Below are 17,462 nucleotides of genomic sequence, written 5' to 3' on the forward strand. Positions count from 1 at the left end.
AGGGCCATCTCACGGATCCACTCTTTCGAGATCCACAAGGAGCTCTATCCCTTAACCCGTCTGAGGAAGGTCCGTGCACGAACGTCGAATCAAAACAACGCGCGGGCCTTGATCTAATTGGCTAACCGTACGACCACTTTTGACGGGTTAAAGGATAACCCTCGTCGAGTCATCGTGACCGAGAATATCAATAAAGAATTCGGATTCGGTAGTGTTACATGCGACCTTGTTCAGTTTAAGAATTCGGGCATGGAATGATGGCAAATTGTAGCTTTTATTAATCATATTTAATTCAATCAATGACCTGAGTTGCAGGCTTGCAAATCATTCAACCCAACTCAATTGACACCTCGAGTTGGTTGAATTGAAAGCCTTGTAAGCAGAGGGCTCAATTGATTGAATTGATTGAATCAAATATTGCAACGGTTGCAACTAAATTCAACTGGTGTAGTACTTAGTAACTATCACGAGTCTTAACATGGTGTTGATGTAGGAGGACCTACCTAGCGACGCCTAGATCGTTTTCTACCGGCGGCTCCTTTCGCCCCTGCCCTCAATATAGGGCTATCGCGAGTCTTGGCATGGTGTTAAGTCACCTTCCTGCCGTGTATGTCCTATTCCTTCTGCGGGCACTTCAACTGCCCATCTATTATATCAGTTATGCCTTCCTTGTCACACAATCCTACTGCCATTGAAGCTCCAATTATATTAGGTTGTAGCCGTGTGCGATTGACAGTGAGGAGTAAGCCCGTGAGGCTAAATATACGTTCGGGGTCTGACGACATTGGTGGAATCGTTAGTAAATCGAGAGCCATGCGAGCGAGTCGTTGATATTAATTTCCTCTTACTAGCTTGCTAATAAGTAACCGGATCGGTACAGTGGATGTCCTCGGGGTGACCTGCCTGGTGAACCTTTTTTAGTAAAGGAACACTAATAAAAATAAGGTTTAGGGCATTACTGCATTGAACTTCAGTATATTTCTATATAATATTAAAAAGCTTCAATGTTTTCAATCAACTCAATTCAATCAGGACCTCCAGATTGAATGCGTTGCCAAGCCCGCGAGCTCTCAGTTGATTGAATTGATTGAGTCTTGGCATTCAATTCAATTCAATATTGAAGCCTCGTTGAATGATTTGCAAGCCTGCTGAGTTGAGTCGATCAAGCCGTTGCCCTATCTATTCCGCAATCCTATAGCTCTAATACAGTAATATAAAGGTAGTCTGAGTTACTTCTAGTCTTATGCTCCATTGCTGAACATGCGGAGCTGCATGAGGCACTGAGGAATCACAATCCCATGATTTGAGAAATGTTCCGTCTTGCCTTGTTAAGGTGGATGTCTTAATGGGTTCAACTGAGCAATTTCAAAGTCTGGTTTAGTAAATATGAGAGTTTTAACTTCCTCCGTTTCTCCGCTTTCGATGAAAGAGCACTCAGCTCGAAGTTCCTCCGGCGCCTGTGTGCTTTCAAGAGCTGTAGGTGGTGGTCTCTTAACTGGAGGCTTCAACTTCCCTGGTGATTGAAGGTAAGTGTTTGCTGTCCGTGGGATCATTGTCGACGCCATTCATGAGTGCCAGCCCGAAAAGGCTGAGATAGCGAGGACGGGGTTGTTGTTTGCTGCTGTCGGCAGCATCAAACTGCGGTTTACTGGCTGGACCAGCAAAAATGGCATTAAGAGCTTCCGCCTCCTCGTAGGGTTCCTCATGCATCCATGTCATTCCAGGCAGTTCACCCCATTTGGGGTTCCAAATCTGATCTTTGATCCAGATCTTCTTGACGTTTTCGTAAGCCTTCGCCTCGATATCAACACTTCCAGCAGATCCCTGGTGTTGAAGCTCATCTTTGATCCATTTGCACTCCTTAGATACTTGATAAAGAAACTGGCGGCAGGGACGGGATGCTGAGGTATCGCGTTCAGAAGCAGTCGCTAGCTCTTCAGTGATATCACGTTTAGAATCGGTCGCTGATCGTTTAGCGTAAGCCTTCAACTGTTCTCTTAAGAAATCACTCAAGGGCGTACGGTTGTCCTCCGGGCTGCGCGCTGGAGTAGGTTCATGTTCAGGTTCTTCTTCATGTCCCCAACCACCATAAGGTGCAGGTCCTTTAGGCAAGGGCCAGGTCCGAGGATCTGACGGTTCGGTTCCCTTCGGCCAAGCTGGGCCCCATTCGCTCTTCCAAATTCCTTGTTCTACCCAACGGCTCCGTACATTGTTCTGAGCATTTCCTTGCAAATCGAGGGTTCTGTCGAAGGGTAAGTTCCGCATCTGTTTCCAAGGCGGTTTGAAAAGCTCATCTTCCTCTCTCGACCACTGGTTGAGGAACTGGCAGCTTGGTGTCGACTGGCGACGGGCTTCTAGCTGCCAAAAGTGTCGTGCATACTCGTCGGTAGGAGGAGGTCTGAGACTTGGAGGCTGCGTGGTCCTGTCTGGTGATAGAGACGGCGTTGGAGACTCTTTGTAGCGCTGATTGCTTTCACTGGCAAGCTGATCCGGATTTCCTTCTAACCGTTGAACCTGCGGTGAAATGCACGACTGAGGGTTATTAAATAGAGAAGCCATAGCTGCGAGGATAGATTCAAGCTATAGCGTAGAGAGACAGACGGAATTTGTAATGAAGAGATGGAAGTTCCAGCAAGCGAGGCTGCCGACTTTATAAGTTAAGCAGCAGTCACCCCACCTACAGTCATGTGCACGACCAGCTTCCCCCCCCGAGATTTCAAATTCAGTACCTCACTTAATTGTAGCCCTCAACCTGTGCATGTGATATGGATTCATCTCGGTCATTTCATTACCATGGACGGAGGCAGTTTCATTGTGTTACCGTGGGTTGAGGCAGGCTTCCATGCATGGATATAGAGTCAGGCTTCCTGTAACCATGGATGAAGGCAGACTTTTTGCTACAAAATTATGGATTCATCTCGGCCATTTCATTACCATGGACGGAGGCAGTTTCATTGCGTTACCGTGGGTTGAGGCAGGCTTCCACGCATGGATATGGAGTCAGGCTTCCTTCCATTCCTGTAACCATGGATGAAGGAAGGCAGGCTTTTTGCTGCCCTTTAAACGACCCTCCATGGTTCAACCAAATCATATTAACGCACATAATCACACTCAATCACACTCAATCGCACGTCATGCCACGTCCCAACCCTCACCCTTCTACTCTCTTCTCACTTATACCTGTTAATAATCAAGCCCAAGCTGTTCTTACCCATCCCAACAACAGCCACCTTGTCTCGCTCATTCCAAATCTCCCAGAGTCTGAATATCCCAAAGGGGTACAATGCGGACTTAATATTGGCTTTCATATTGGGTCGAAGTCACGCTACACCCTAGCAACTCTCGGACGCAATGGTGCTGACATTACAGTTGAAGGGCCAAACATCTCTCGCATCCACTGTGCTTTTGAGATTCACAAGGACTCATGCCTGGTTATGCTCTATGATCGCTCGATCACCAAATCAACACAGCCCTATGGTGCAAACGCCATCCCGTTCGAGCTCGAACGTAACCCTCGTCGAATCGTCGTGACCGAGACTGTCAATCAAGCATTCGGATTTGGTGGTATTACATGCGACCTTGTCCAGTTTAGGATACATTGGCATCATGACCCTAATCAACTCAATATCCAAGAACGGCTCAGCCATCGAGAGGATCATCCCTGTTTTGCTCGAACCTTGGACGAGACACCAATTGTTCCACCCTCAGGACCTGTCACCGAGAATACTCCTAGAAATCAAGAGCCAAAGATCAGATATATGAGGGGAATACGTCTCGGAGGTGGCTCGTACGGCCAAGTGTGGAGGATAACGAATGTTGATTCTGGAGAAATTTTGGCTGTCAAAAGAGTAAAATTGCCGGAACAGGGGCTTCAGTCATCAGCATACACCATGCTAAAGCGCGAAGTGGAAGCTCTTGCTCGGGTTTCCCATGTAAGTTAAATCCATTGTTCTTTTCATCCTCCTTCTCCAACACAGGGCCTTGTTCAGCATCAGCTAATATTAGCAGGCGAACATTGTGGAGTATATATCTGCGCAAGGGTGGACAGAAGAATACCTTGAGATATTCACGAAACTCAAAGAGGGCAGCGTACAGGACCTGATAAATAAAGGTCTCTTTATCAGAGATCCTAGCTCAGTCGACTCTCTTCTCCATCAGATGCTGCAAGCACTTGATTACCTTGCATATAACGGCATGGTTCACCGAGATGTCAAGCCTGAGAACATTCTCTACACGTCCCTGCCGCACGGTGGCTATACCTTCCAGCTTACGGACTTTGGTCTTTGTAATGTCGTTTCTGACGCCCGTACATACGCCGGAACCCCAGTCTACATGGCTCCTGAGGTGCTGTGCAACTTAGAAATAAAGCAAACGCCAAAGGTAGATGTCTGGTCACTTTTTGTCACCATTACTTATGTGATGAATGCGGGCGGGTATCGAGACAAGCCGTTACACACAAATGAGCAAAAGATCAAGGCGGTTCTAGAGGCTGCGAACGACAAACTCCTCCAGCCTATTCAACTTATGGCGATGGTCAATCCTGATCGGCGGGCCTCAGCGGCGAAGATGCTCAATGATATTTTTCACGGAAAAGGTCTCACTACTCCGCGCAACTAGACACAGTTCAAGATGATGGACGAATGGAGCTGAAACTCCTAATCAGCGGGCCTCAGCGGCAAAGATGCTCAATGATATTTTTCACGAAAAAGGTCTCACTACTCCGCGCAATTAGACACAGTTCAAGGTGATGGACGGATGCAGCCGAAACTCCTGATCCAAATGTACATTGTAGAGTAACATAAACACTATCATAAATAAAGTATTTACTATCTGTTCATGCTACTGCTCTGTCTGCTGCGCCAGCCGCTCAGTATACTACAATAAATAGGTCGTAGCCCTTGAAGAAGAGTGGCTGGAGCGATCCTCCTGTCGTCGCATTCGCAGCCGCATTCCCCCACGTATCAGCCGCAGGTCTTGCAAAGACCAGCGCGCTCAATTGCACCAACGCCGTGAGCTTCAACGAGACCATTTCCAGAACGCAGACAGGAATTGGCAAAAGCAATTAAAACGCAGACAGGTGTATATGCCATCTATTTATACCACCCGCCATGCCACCCCCTGCATTCATCCGGTAGCGAGGTTTATTTTTTTTTGCCCTGCTGAGGGCGTTGGCTTAAATTTGGTCATCTAGACTGAGCCGCGTGCGAGAGGCTACTTAGATGGAATAGATGGCGCTTCACCTGGCAGTCTAAAGCGGACACGGGACGGTGGCGATCCTGCTCCTTAAGCCGGGAGCGAGTATGGACAAATCATTAACGGAAACTAGGGGGATCGGCAGAAATGGCGACATATATGAAATTGAAATGAGAGAAGACTATGCCTATGAAAATGAATGGGGACTGAGGGGACTGAGTATGCTAAGAAAAAATCAACGGACAAGGAACAGACAGTCCCCAAGATACAGACCAAGCATCGAGATTGTTCAACAAACAAAGTCGGACGGTTTTGCATTTGGCAACTCTCGGAAGGCATGAAGCGTTAGTGTCAATGCTAATTAAGAAGGGCCGCGAAAGGTCGTGATGGAGAGACAGCACTGCTCCAGGCAGCCAAGACTAGGCATGTGGCCATAGCACAGCTGCTAATGAAGGAGGGGGCAGACGTTAGGGAAGAGACAAGGTTGGTCGGACATCGCTATATTGGGCAGCAGCGAATAGATGCGAGGCCGTTGTCAGGCTGCTGCTTGAGTGAGGCACGGTCGAAGCCGACTCAAAAGATGATACCAGTCGAACACTGCTGTCATATGCTGCCGAGGGAGAGCACGAGACCGTGGTGAAGTTGCTTGAAACGGGAAAGGCTGACGATAACTTAGCTAATGAAGATGGGTGACGCCGCTACCATGGGCGGCAAAGGAGGGAAATGAGGACGTCGTCAGGCTGCCGGAACCCAATGACCGGTATTTATTTTAAATCTTTCTTCCTAAAAAGGAATGTGGGAGCCAGCTTTTGCCGTTCATTTCCATGTTTTCCCGGGAACTATTCTAAGCGGTCGCAGGCTTGAAACTACGAAATTAAAGAATACCTTCTACAAAGATGCCATTTTTTCTTAGATATAAAACTGGGCGGAGCGCGTAGCGCGAAAGCCTGCCAGGTGTGTTCTGAAAGGGATGATTGGCGACGTTGGGTCGTGAGCGTGAGCCCGAAAAAGGAATGGGCTCCATGGTATTGAAACGGGTCTAGCCTCAACGCTCTGTGCCACATTTTGCGCCGAAAAGCTTGATCTCACAACACAACGAACCTATTCAAGGGGCAAGCTGCAACTGGCTATTCACTCAACAAACGGCACTCAAAGGTTAACGTAAAGACTGCGAAGGTCATTGGGCTTCGACATGATACCCTTGAGCTAAAGAGGAATCATCGTGGCCGCGTACAAGATTCTGGTATTACAATATTTCGGCTTTTTATCTAAAGCATGTACAGGAAGAAAAGTCCCTAGCTGCAGGAAGAAACCCTGTTATGAAAACCGTGCACCGATAGTGTAAGTATGTGACTTAGCCGCAAGCTAATTAAAGCAACGATATAAGAGATGGGGCAGCATGCGGAATAGCACCGCAAACTCCTACTCATAAAACATCACACAGCCCACAGAGAAACTCACGGAACAGCATCACTGCCCCTGAGGAAACCACAAGACGCTAGACTACTAGCAGAGGTGGGCCATAACGACCGTGATCAGAAGGCTGCCAAACAATCCCTCAATTGCAACGACGGTCCTATCACCGAGGTTGATGTAATATGGCGACGGAGTCGGCGACGGAGGAAAAGTGCCATTGCTAGGGTTAGAAGGCGTGATACCAGGGAACCTAAGATCATAAAGAGTTAGTCGACTAGCTTATTACCTCGAAGCAGGATCCCATGAGGAACTTACATTGATGGAGTGCCGGTTATGCCGGTCGCAGGCATGGTCGAGCTGGAAGGAATTCTGCTTATAGCAGTCGACATCAAGTGGGACTCAACTGACAGAACCGAAGTAAAAGAGCTCGTGCTAGTAGAACTACTGATTGTCTGTGTGACCACGGAGGTGTAGGTTTTGACGCTTGTAAGAGGAATGTAGCCGCCTGAGCTTGACGATGACTGGCTGGAGGATGTCGAAGCTGACGTTGCGGACGATGAACTAACGGAAGACACCGAAGTTGAGGTTGGAGACTCGATGGTTGCCGACGGAGTCGACGCCATCAAGCTGCTTGAAAAGCTTGGAATATTACTGCTGCTTAAAGAGCTTGGGGTATTCCAGCCGTTCGAGCTGACTGGGCTGCTTGAAGTGCTTGATATGGTTGGAGCCACAGAACTTGATGAAGGTGTCGAGCTGCTTGAGTATCCCGGGACCGAAGAGCTTGAATGAGTTGGACTGATTAAGCTGGATGAAGAACTTATGGAGGCACTAGAAAAGGCCGATGAAGACGTAACGACAATAGTGCTTGATGAGGATGTCACTGCAGTCGAGCTCGATGATGATGTGGTAGACACCGAGGAGCTTAAAACACTTGAAGACTCTAGTCCATGAGTGGAAGAGCTTGGGACGTACAAACTAGAGCCACTAACGAATGGAGTCGAAGGCTGTAAGCTGGTCGATGGAATCGTTGGAGTAACAGAACTGCTACTTGAAGAAGTCGACCTCACTGAGCTCGCCACTGCTGTCAATGCCGATGTCGAAGAGGTTGAGCTGCTGGATAGTGACGTTTGCAAGTTCGAGGTAGAAGACGGGGTCGAGATCACCGAGCTGCTGGTTGAACTTGTAACCTCCGGGCTTGTTGAAGATGTTTGAATAGTTGAGCTGCTGCTGGACAATGACGAGCTTGTAGCAATCGAGCTTGCTGAGCCAGTGGCCGACGATGTAGAACCTGCCGAAGACGAGATTAGAACTACCGAGGACGACGTAGGGGGAGTTGAACTAGACGTCGTGGAAGAGCTTGGAACCAAGGAGCCTGATGACGAAGGCACTGGCGTGGATGAGACAAGGCTGGTATAAGACGAGGTCACAACGATGGTTGAGTGGTCTGGGCACCGAGTAATCCCTGGCGCGCAATTGGTGGCGGTGACAATTTGGGTGGTGTACACGTTGGGGGTTGACAAGATTTCGAAAGTATCCACAAAGACCATCAAGTTGTTATCACGACGATGTCCATCTGGAAGAGTGCATGTATTAGCTGACGCTCTATAGAAGAAAACTGACCGGAAGGGGAAGCAGCCGAGCTCATTAAGTGACCATTGCAGTTAACTTCGCTGCAAACTTTGCCGGGAATTGGGCTGAGGAAGTTGGTGACTATTTACTGCACTATGTGGCAAATCGACAGCGAATACAACGGACACACTTTGCAATGAGGACCCAGGGAGACCAGGAACTCACCATGAGGGAACGCAAAAATTGAGACGATAGGGACAGCTCTAGCCAGGAGAGTTACAAGGTTGAAGAGCTTCATATTGAACGTGGGCCGCTTGCGAGATTGAAAGAGCAAGCTTTTTACTAAAACGAGTATGGAAACAAGATGCGTGCAGAAGGCCTGGAACGATTGTATGAAGCGAGGTGGTGAGGTGAGGAAGAAAGACGGAGAGCGCAGTTGGGAGGAGCAAGATAAACAAGCGCCAAGATATGCGTCCAGATTTAGACGTCTCCACGAGTGAAACAGTCACGTTTGCGCGTTATCTACCAGAGAGCCGGCTGCAGCACCACCAGTTCTAGTAGACCGTTTGCGTAGGCAGCTCAATTGCTTAGCATTTGGCGCAATTGGGCACTGCATCAAGAGTCCTTTACGCTCTGGGTTTGATTAGGAGGCTTTCCATTGCCAAACGCAGACTTCACAACACTTAAGATATCCCGTTTAATTTGATACTCGTATACCCACTAGGTGTGCAGGTACTTGTCGCACTGAACCAAGACATGGGCTGGAAATGGAAAAAGGGGCAGGAGTGGGAAGCAGCGCTAGAACGATATCACCAACCGCGAATGCGTTCACGTCATTTCAGCGACAACTACCCAGCTGTTTCCCCTGGACGAGAAGCACGACATATATAGGGCGTTACTACGGTTTGCGGGGGCACATGGCTGGATGGCTTTTTGCAGGATGGTCATTTTACGTGGTGTAACGGGACTACTGTTACCGAATTGGTGGAGCAGATGAAGTTCCTTCTCTCGCACATAACTCGAGTAAATTCACTGGCTGGCAGTTACGGTCTACCTGCGTCCTGCCGCTTGTTTGCCGTCTCTCGGGGCCATCAGCGCATATATAAACTTCGCGTCCACTCTCTTCTTCCACCACTAGCATCCAAGCATCAACTACGAAAGGTGCCTTACTCCATCCATCATCTTCATTCATTGCCTTTGTTTGAGCCTAGCTGACTTGATCTTCTCTAGGCATACTTTCTACGAACACATATATTTATTGGCATTAGCTCACTCCGCACTCTGCTCTTCATAAAACAGCTACATTTCTCACACCGCAACCCAAAATGTTCGCATTCAAGATTGCTGCCTTAGGTCTTGCTTTTGTCTCTCTGGTCGGAGCTTGTAGGTCCCTACCTCTCTCCCGTGTTCGTTGTGGACACATTGCCCAATTCCCTACAGCCTCCATCCTCCAGTCAGCCTGGCTCCTGTCGCTGGCACTTGACAGCTTGGCAGTATCATTCATGCTCCATCAATGCTAATCTTTCTCTGTTCCAGTTCCAAACATCGCGCCTCGCGCCTCGTCTAGGTCAGGTACGTCAGCAGACTCTATGTTCAAGCCAATTTGCATATGCACACATCCTCAATTAAGTCACATTTCTTCTTCGCAGTCACTAACGTGGAGTCACAGAATGCCCGGCCGCACCAACTGCTGTCATGACAGTTACGCTTGTTCCAGAGTGGTGCACCTCCAGTGGCTATATCTTCAGCAGCACTCCCGCCCCAGTCACGTCTTCCGCAGCTGCCTCGGCGAGCCCTGAAGCTCCGGTACAGTCTTCTGCTCCAGCACAATCTGTAGCCTCTACTCCAGAGACTCCCATCGTGAGCGCTACCTCCACTGGCGCCGTCGAGTCCTCTGCCGCACCCAGCAAGCCCGCCTTGACCGTCGTTAATACCTCGGTGGGGCCAACTCAGAGCCAAGCTCAGCCTTCCATCCCGGTTACCACAACAAATTCTGGTTCTATGATGCAGTTCAACGCCGCCATGGCCGGAGTCATCGCTGCTGGTGCTCTTGCTGCTCTGGTTTAGACCAAGCGTGTCTCACAAGCTCCATGATTGTTGATGAAGGAGTGAAAATATTGCTCTGGTACGCTGCAAGGTCATTAATGGGTGGGAAGGAATGCTAGACTCTTGCAAGCATCTTTGCAGTCATTTCGTCCCTGCGAAACTTCCCACTTATCCAGCATGATTCGTTCATTAGCTTGGCTTTTTCTACTCATGCTTGCATGGTCTCAATAGGATTCGGAAAGAGGACACATTGGTAGTCACAGCCTTGTTTCAGTATATAACTGGTTCAATTCAACTGTTTGTGTCCTCACGTCTTTGATCTTTGTGGTTTGCGGTGACGCAGATCGACAGTCTTCTTCCTGTGTGCTATCTCGTGCTCACGTTGTGCCACCTTCGTGAAACCTGCCCCTATGCTTGTATCCAGGCTTTCGTGCACAAAGCCACCCAAATCGATCTACCAATCTAATAATCTACCCGTCTAACGGTCTGTGGGTTTTTCCGACCTGACTAGGGACCCTGGATAGCCAAGTTACGCTCACCTTTCCAACTCTCCAGATGTCTACAGCTAGCATAACGCAATTACCCCAGCTCAATGCAACACGAGGCAGACGCGGACTCTAACAATACACCCGCCCTCGGCGCTATCCAGAGACACGTATTTTGCCGTGCCCTAACCGTACTGCCTTCAAATAATGCTCCACAGCACGGCACAGCTCATCGCTGGCAGTCCTCGCCTGCCGAATTCACTCCAACCGAACGACTCTCTGTGAAGTAGGCAGACTGGAGATTCAGACCATTTCCATTTGATATACCATGCCATGCCTACCTAAGCAGCAACGCCACTCGCCAAAGCGAAGGCTAGCCATACCCAAAAAACGCCGGTGCGATGCACGCTCTCAAAGATACGCTTTTCGCCGGGCCAACATACTAGATGAGGCTGATACACGCGCACCAGAGCCGCACCACTAAAATATTCCCATATATATACAGATCTCGGTCATCCTTCTCCCCCACATTTCTACAATCTCGGCTTCGTCAACTTTGTTCCTCCCCAACCCCCTTCCTACCTCCCACCTCATCCCCCACCCCCACCCTCCCCTCCGCCCTCGCCCCAGCACACACAGGACACCCGTCCCTAATCGCACTACGAATAACATGCGCATGCGCGACCTTCGCCCCAACGCTCCTGCTGCTCCCATACCCGTCATCCGCATCAGCCGCCAGCCGCGCCTGCAGCGTCGCGGCCACCGATGCCGACGCCGACGTCTTGGGCAGCAGACACGAGAGATGGTAGACGTGGCCGCAGGCGAAGCCGACGAGGGTGTCGCGGGAGGGGGCAGCGGTCGCAGTCGCGGTCGCGAGATCGTCCGCGTCATCGGCATCATCGTCCGCGTCGTCGGCGTCTGCGGCGGATAAGGCGAACGGGCGGTGGCAGCCGGTGCAGTGGCCTGGCTTGGCGTCAGCTGCTGGATCGGAGGGCTGCGGGACAGCAGTGGAGGCGTGGTCGTCGTCGTTGTTGGCGGCGGCAGCGGCGGTGGCAGGGGGTGCGGCGGGGGTCGGGGCCTCGACGACGGTTTGAGCCTCGGAGTCGGAGGGCGAGGCCTGCACGACGTCGAACTTGACGCCGCACTTCTGGCCCGCTCGCAGGATGTCCATGCCCTGCGCCACCTCGCCGCGGAGCACCTTGGCCACGCCCGCGCTGATCGAGTGCTGGATCTCGTATTCCCGGACCATGCGTCCGATGCCTTCTCTCAGGCCTTCAATCTCTAGCCCCTCGGGGATGCGACGCACGAGCGTGATGGGGTTGATGGCCGTGCCGACTTCTTCGAGGAGGCCGCGGATGAAGCGTGGTTTGTCCATGCTGTAGTCCAGGAGGTCATTCCAAAGTTCCTGGTCACCTTGTTCTTTTGCGAAGGCGATGGCATGAGAGACGTCGGAGAGCCTGTTGATGATGAGGAAGAGAGCGCGTTTTGTCTGGCCAGTCTTGGAGAGGACGTAGCTGTGTCTGTCAGTTGTGCAATTTCATGGTGCGTGAAAAAGATGAACTTACACTAGCTCGGGAATGTACTCCCGCCTCTCGCAGACGGCGGAAGCTCTATCGAGATTGTAGCTTTGGGATATCCGTAGGTATTTCATAAGGAGTGGCCGGTTATACTCGGCGAAGAGCTCGACAATCAGATCGCCAAATTCTTCAGCTAATAATTTTCCTTCCGTTGCAAGACGGTCCACAGCAGCTCGTGCTTTTGTGGTGGTTGGCTTAGTCTCGCTACCTTTACCATCCCATAAATCTCGAAGATAGAAATAGAGAAAAGGCTTAAAGAGAACACCCTTTTTTTCGAGCTGCGTGACTACTTCGTCTGGGGGCACGATACCCCGATATGCCTCATCAACCAGCAGATGGACAGCTTCTGCTGAAGCTTCCTCCAGCTCATCTAGTGGAGCGGTTTCCATCTGGTCCTTTGAGACTCGGAGGAGGATGAAGCCAGGGATATCGTCTCGGACAGCTTCCAGCAAGTGCTGGTCTCGGATCAAACTCATAGCGGCATCAGCATTCTGAAGACGGATGTAACATCTCAACGCGTCCCTCGGATGATTATCTGCCAGGTAAAGCTTTGCGAGTGCTTCTTGCAGTATCCGCCAATCTCTGCCCTGCTCGCCGCCTTCGGTCGAGTCTCCTGTCACTTCGCCCGCCGTCAAAATGGCCTTGATAGGCTCTGTTACATTTGTAACTTCGAAAAGGGCAGGATTCCATTGATCAATCAATTCCCTGAACCGTGGCCGATCATGGTTGACGTAGTGACCCAGAATGATTTCGTAATCGCGCGGCGGGAGAGGGGGACGCATCTGCTTTGTGGGAATGTATGGGGTAATCTCGTCAAAACGGTGAGCTTGCGCGAACTTCAGGAACCAATAGTCCCACCTCGCCGAAGTATCTAATACTCGTCCTGCGACTTCCCCTGCTTTCGACCATTTCTCTTCAGCAACAAGCTGCTGAACCCATAGGTCTCCTATACGTCGCTTTTCCTTTTCAACGGCTGAATTAGGGCTTCGGCTCGCAGAGACAGTTGTCTGTGAGGCTGCGTCGTCTGCGAAAAAATCCTCCAGACTCCCCCTGGCTTTTGACGGTGTGCTATTTGGCGACGACTCAGAGAGCCGCTCGGGAGACGAGGTGACGATCTCGGGATGATCATCTATGAGTTCCCATGCGTGTTCGTAGTCGTTATGCTCCAACAGCCAAGTAAGATGGTCGCTAAGGTCCCGCTGGATGAAAAGAGCGCAATCATAAGGGCTCTGTATGTAGATCTTCAATCCGGCAGTGGCTGCTACAGAAATAACATCCTGGCTTCTATAGCCTGAGAGAGCTGCTGATGTCCTCCCGGCACTAGCAGAACCCAACGAAGGCGTAGCTTTTACGTCCCCACTACTAGGTACACTTATGATGCTAGCTCCGGAACTGAATATTCGAGCGGCGCTAACACCAGCATCCCATATTCCTCCTCCTAAAGCTTCAAGCGCACTCCGTTGGGCCAAAGTCATCACACGTGGATGAGGCACATAGTGTGTACTCAAATGATAGTCGGCAGAGGACAGTGTTTCGTATCGACTAACTGAGAGTTCATAGACATCGACCTCGTCAGATGTTGCAGCATCTATAAGCTTCAGTTCCGGGGGAAGTCCGTTTTGGCGTCGTGGTATTCCCTTCTTTGGAGTCCCGGAAGTTGTCGGAGTAATAGGGTTATCGTCGTCGTCGCGTGTTCGATAAGCAAGTACAAGAAGTAAAGATGGGGTATAAAGCGATATTCCAGAAACAATGCAATCTTCAAACCGTAAGCTACAGCAAAAAAATGTTAGCGGTGCATTGATACCGTATGATCAGGCAACTTACAAATGCTTAATATCAACGCTACCAACAGATCTTTCGCCAACATCTCTCCCAAACCCAGCTCCTCCAGGATTTACGTGGATAACCCATGCCGCGTCTCCCCAGCCGACGACCAGTTTCTCGATGCGCTTTTTGGTTTTGTCATGACGGTGTTTGTCCGAGCGCTTATGTGGCAATGTCGGGTCTTCTTTCGTCTCAGCAGCATGATGGCTCGAACCATTTGGGGTTATCAGCGAGTCATCATCCGACTCGAGACATTTATCGTCAATCCATTCCGCACGAGCCTTCCAAACACCAGCCATCTCCTCCCACGCGCGGCGATTAGGTCTGTCAATAAATCCTATGCGCTTCCAAGCCGACTCTGAGTCGGCGCTCTCCAAGTGAATATTTGTCCTCATGATCCGGATGCCGTGTTCGTTGACCCATACGACAAACTTTCCAGACAGCGACCATTTAATTGTACTGATGCTCCCCTCTCCCGAGTGTAAGATTGTATCTCGACCCGCATTTCCGCCTAGTCCAATTGCGCCGAGCCATCCTTGAGCAGCAGCAGCCGCATTATTTGTATTTGCATTTGCACGGTGCCCAATCGGGCCACCGGTAGTTAGTATTAGATTTCCATTTACACCTCCTGACAGGTAAGTCCTGTCAGATTTGTACTCCGGTGACAAAGCCACAGCATGCACCGGGCGTGCAAAGTTCCGAAGCGTCACATCCTTGGGGTCTACCAACGACGAGACGCAAACATGCCCATCTATCGAGGATGTTGCTATGTAGATGGAATTTGACGGAGTTGCAGGTATTGGGGTTTGACGTGGTGTTCGCGGTGATGCCGCCTGGCCTCCGGCCACGGAGGGTGCCTTTGTTGAGGGAGCGTTCGTCTCAGCCTGTCTGCCGATGACAACATCAGGCCTTGCAGTTGGTAAAGGAAGTGGAAATGGTGAGACCGAGATAGCCGAAATAGTAGCAGAATGAGCATTGTAGAGTCGTAGTGCTTGGAGGGTTGGGATGGACACAACATGCTACGCTTCATGAGCTTCTGCTTTGTAAACAATAAAAGGAGCTCTTAGATTTACTCACGATGTTGCCATTATGTGTTCCCATTATCTATTCACAGCTTCAGCTTCCGCTCTAAGTGATACAACAGCTCCAACGCCCAGTAAATTAGAAGTTAAAAGCAGCATACCATTTTATCCCCAGCAAGCATAAACGAGCTTGTAGAATCCCCATTTCGATAGACAGTGTTCAGGTTCTCGGTTAGGCGTTTGTGTTTCAACTTTGGTTCATCGTCGGAATCATCATCATCATCCTCCTCCTCCTCTTCGGTCTCCTGTTCAGTGCCGGTTGCGGATTCCTGTCCATTGCTAAATGCGCGGCGACGGAGAGCTTCTTCGCGGGTTGCGATAGCTGTCTCATGCTCTTCCGGATCCGCAGCCATGCTGAATGCATGAGCTGCGGTAAGTGTATGGGCCGCCTCTGGAGCTCTAGATGTCGCCTAAGCTTGGGGTCTGGTGGTGTTGGCGCTTGTGATCTGTGATGTCGATGCCAAGCCTTCGTCAAGCCTCGGAGCATCAGCGGAAAATTGCTGGCATGCAGTCTTTTTCACGCTCCAGCACCAATTTGAGGCCTAGAGCCAAATGCTCAATGAAATCAACATTACACTCCTTTGGCGATGATACTCCTCCGCAGCAATGTGGTTAACTGCTTGTCAAGAAGCAGCGCGACAAGTGCGCGAGCGTTCCGCTGCCTGAGCGCCTACCGGCTTTTCCGCGAACAGATTCCTCCACCAGACCACGGCCTGCGAATGCAGGTCCCATGCAGAGCTTTCCGTTCACCGCAATCTACTCTAAGGAAACTAGAACAGCCGTCAAAGCCGGAACCAATTCAGCACACAACACTTGCAGCTTCCCAAGATGGGACTCGAAAGCAAGATCAACGGAAGGCTCCCCGGAAGAATGCTGGAAAGCCATCATCTCTACGAAGAGTAGCAGTTGAAGCTCAGAGATCAAGGGGAAGCTTCGTCAAAGGCAGAGGGAACAAGCGCTTCGTAGATCCAGAGGTAGAGACAAAGGTAGGCTGCACCACTGGAAATTCGAACTGTGGTACAGCAAACTAACAGGACTAATGGACAGACAGTGACGGCATATTGCGCTGCTGAACAGTACAATATCTCCTCTGCTGCTCGACTAGTCCAAGCTCAAGGATATGAGCTTGATCCTTACCAAACCGGTCTCTATCCTCAGGTCATACACGTCCGAACAACTGGCGGTTCACATGAGGATGGGGAAATAATAGGAAATGGAGATATCTTTATATTCCCTTCTGGCACCGTTGTGACTTGGAACGTATCTGAACAAGAAGCTCTCGGTTTTGTCAAGGGTGTCCTTCCCGCAGCCGCCGAGAGTTCTCATTTGAAGCTGTTGGAGACCGAGGATCTAGAGTACATCGAAGATCCCTCAAAAGAAAGTAGTGAAATAATCGGCGATACCATTGTATTAGGGACAAAAGCAGAGACACAGGATTCCGATGCGCTGGAGGAAACTTCAGTACGTCACCAGAATCGCAACTCAACGGCAACGGACGAGAATCCAACTAGCCCTGTTGATGAAACGGACCAATGCCATGAAGTAGATACTGTGCTTGCGAAGATAGCATTCTCCTCCGGTTTAGCTCGATCTACGAAGCTTGCCGTGCTGGAAAGTCTACTCAGCACTTACCAGAGATCTACCCGATCAATACCAACTATGCTTTCGAAAGGCTCTAAATTTCCTACGCGACGTTCAAAACTGCCTTTTACGAGATCCTTCATCCTCCGCAAGACCGGGGAACTTTTAAGTATACGCGCCCAATTAAACCTGTACTCTGAACTCACAGACTCCTTACCCGACATCTTCTGGGACAGTAGACATGAGTTGGGCTTAGAAGGTTATTATGAGCAAGTCGGCCGAACTTTAGATGTGGGCGTCCGAATCAAGGTTCTGAATGAAAAGATTGGTTTTGCTCAGGAAATCGCAAGCGTTCTGAGAGAATCGCTGAGCGAGAAGCACGGCCTTCGATTGGAATGGGCCATCATCGCCCTAATCGCCGTCGAAGTTGTTCTCGAATTCTACCGGCACTGGAAGGACGTCCAGGAGAGGGATGATCCTGATAGCACTGAGTCGCTACTGAGAAAGTACTTGACGTCAGCTGAGAGAGAGCGAATATCCACTTGAACAGGTTAGAAACATCCTGCTCACCCCCACCCAATGCACCTTTTTAGGGATCACTGGGTTAGATTCCACTCTTAACGGGTTGACAACCCTGGTTGATTATATATATTAATCTCATCTCCAACCCTTTCTTCACACGGAAAGTT

At 50.1% G+C, this 17,462-nt stretch overlaps 6 protein-coding genes across 6 annotated transcripts; 3 read left to right on the forward strand and 3 right to left on the reverse strand.

Annotated features, from left to right (window-relative positions):
• Nucleotides 1–1,165: 1,165 nt before the first annotated feature.
• On the reverse strand, nucleotides 1,166–2,592 carry K441DRAFT_651811 (uncharacterized protein). Its single transcript, XM_067647257.1, has one exon. It carries the CDS (start codon nucleotides 2,557–2,559, stop codon nucleotides 1,492–1,494), a length of 1,068 nt encoding a protein of 355 aa, XP_067509166.1. The 5' UTR covers nucleotides 2,560–2,592; the 3' UTR covers nucleotides 1,166–1,491.
• Nucleotides 2,593–3,134: 542 nt separating this feature from the next.
• K441DRAFT_537110 (kinase-like protein) lies at nucleotides 3,135–4,617 on the forward strand (the record flags this gene model as incomplete). Its single annotated transcript, XM_067642457.1, has 2 exons — nucleotides 3,135–3,932; nucleotides 4,009–4,617. 2 exons carry the CDS (start codon nucleotides 3,135–3,137, stop codon nucleotides 4,615–4,617), a joined length of 1,407 nt encoding a protein of 468 aa, XP_067509167.1.
• A 2,082-nt stretch (nucleotides 4,618–6,699) lies between these two features.
• Nucleotides 6,700–8,476, reverse strand: K441DRAFT_673209 (uncharacterized protein; the record flags this gene model as incomplete). Its single annotated transcript, XM_067650629.1, has 5 exons — nucleotides 6,700–6,859; nucleotides 6,925–6,966; nucleotides 7,018–8,182; nucleotides 8,230–8,319; nucleotides 8,404–8,476. 5 exons carry the CDS (start codon nucleotides 8,474–8,476, stop codon nucleotides 6,700–6,702), a joined length of 1,530 nt encoding a protein of 509 aa, XP_067509168.1.
• Nucleotides 8,477–9,287: 811 nt separating this feature from the next.
• On the forward strand, nucleotides 9,288–10,531 carry K441DRAFT_157179 (uncharacterized protein). Its single transcript, XM_067640230.1, has 4 exons — nucleotides 9,288–9,339; nucleotides 9,409–9,561; nucleotides 9,715–9,750; nucleotides 9,848–10,531. Exons 2-4 carry the CDS (start codon nucleotides 9,504–9,506, stop codon nucleotides 10,243–10,245), a joined length of 492 nt encoding a protein of 163 aa, XP_067509169.1. The 5' UTR covers nucleotides 9,288–9,339; nucleotides 9,409–9,503; the 3' UTR covers nucleotides 10,246–10,531.
• Nucleotides 10,532–11,259: 728 nt separating this feature from the next.
• On the reverse strand, nucleotides 11,260–15,545 carry K441DRAFT_673211 (uncharacterized protein; the record flags this gene model as incomplete). The annotated part of the gene is made up of 5 exons (XM_067650630.1): nucleotides 11,260–12,223; nucleotides 12,275–14,056; nucleotides 14,111–15,129; nucleotides 15,188–15,214; nucleotides 15,294–15,545. The coding sequence occupies 5 exons, from the start codon at nucleotides 15,543–15,545 to the stop codon at nucleotides 11,260–11,262; spliced, it is 4,044 nt and encodes a 1,347-aa protein (XP_067509170.1).
• A 343-nt stretch (nucleotides 15,546–15,888) lies between these two features.
• K441DRAFT_626605 (DUF155-domain-containing protein) lies at nucleotides 15,889–17,462 on the forward strand. The gene is made up of 2 exons (XM_067646139.1): nucleotides 15,889–16,178; nucleotides 16,240–17,462. The coding sequence occupies exons 1-2, from the start codon at nucleotides 15,912–15,914 to the stop codon at nucleotides 17,317–17,319; spliced, it is 1,347 nt and encodes a 448-aa protein (XP_067509171.1). The 5' UTR covers nucleotides 15,889–15,911; the 3' UTR covers nucleotides 17,320–17,462.

The sequence above is a fragment of the Cenococcum geophilum genome (assembly GCF_001692895.1).
Source record: "Cenococcum geophilum 1.58 unplaced genomic scaffold K441scaffold_3, whole genome shotgun sequence".
In the NCBI taxonomy this organism is placed as follows: domain Eukaryota; kingdom Fungi; phylum Ascomycota; class Dothideomycetes; order Gloniales; family Gloniaceae; genus Cenococcum; species Cenococcum geophilum.

Coding starts and splice junctions, on each gene's coding strand:
- K441DRAFT_157179 (XM_067640230.1), top strand. CDS start 9,504: ATGTTCGCATTCAAGATTGCTGCCTTAGGTCTTGCTTTTGTCTCTCTG. Junction 9,562..9,714: donor TGTCTCTCTGGTCGGAGCTT/GTAGGTCCCTAC, acceptor TCTCTGTTCCAG/TTCCAAACATCGCGCCTCGC. Junction 9,751..9,847: donor TCGCGCCTCGTCTAGGTCAG/GTACGTCAGCAG, acceptor GTGGAGTCACAG/AATGCCCGGCCGCACCAACT.
- K441DRAFT_651811 (XM_067647257.1), bottom strand. CDS start 2,559: ATGGCTTCTCTATTTAATAACCCTCAGTCGTGCATTTCACCGCAGGTT.
- K441DRAFT_626605 (XM_067646139.1), top strand. CDS start 15,912: ATGCAGGTCCCATGCAGAGCTTTCCGTTCACCGCAATCTACTCTAAGG. Junction 16,179..16,239: donor ATCCAGAGGTAGAGACAAAG/GTAGGCTGCACC, acceptor ACTAATGGACAG/ACAGTGACGGCATATTGCGC.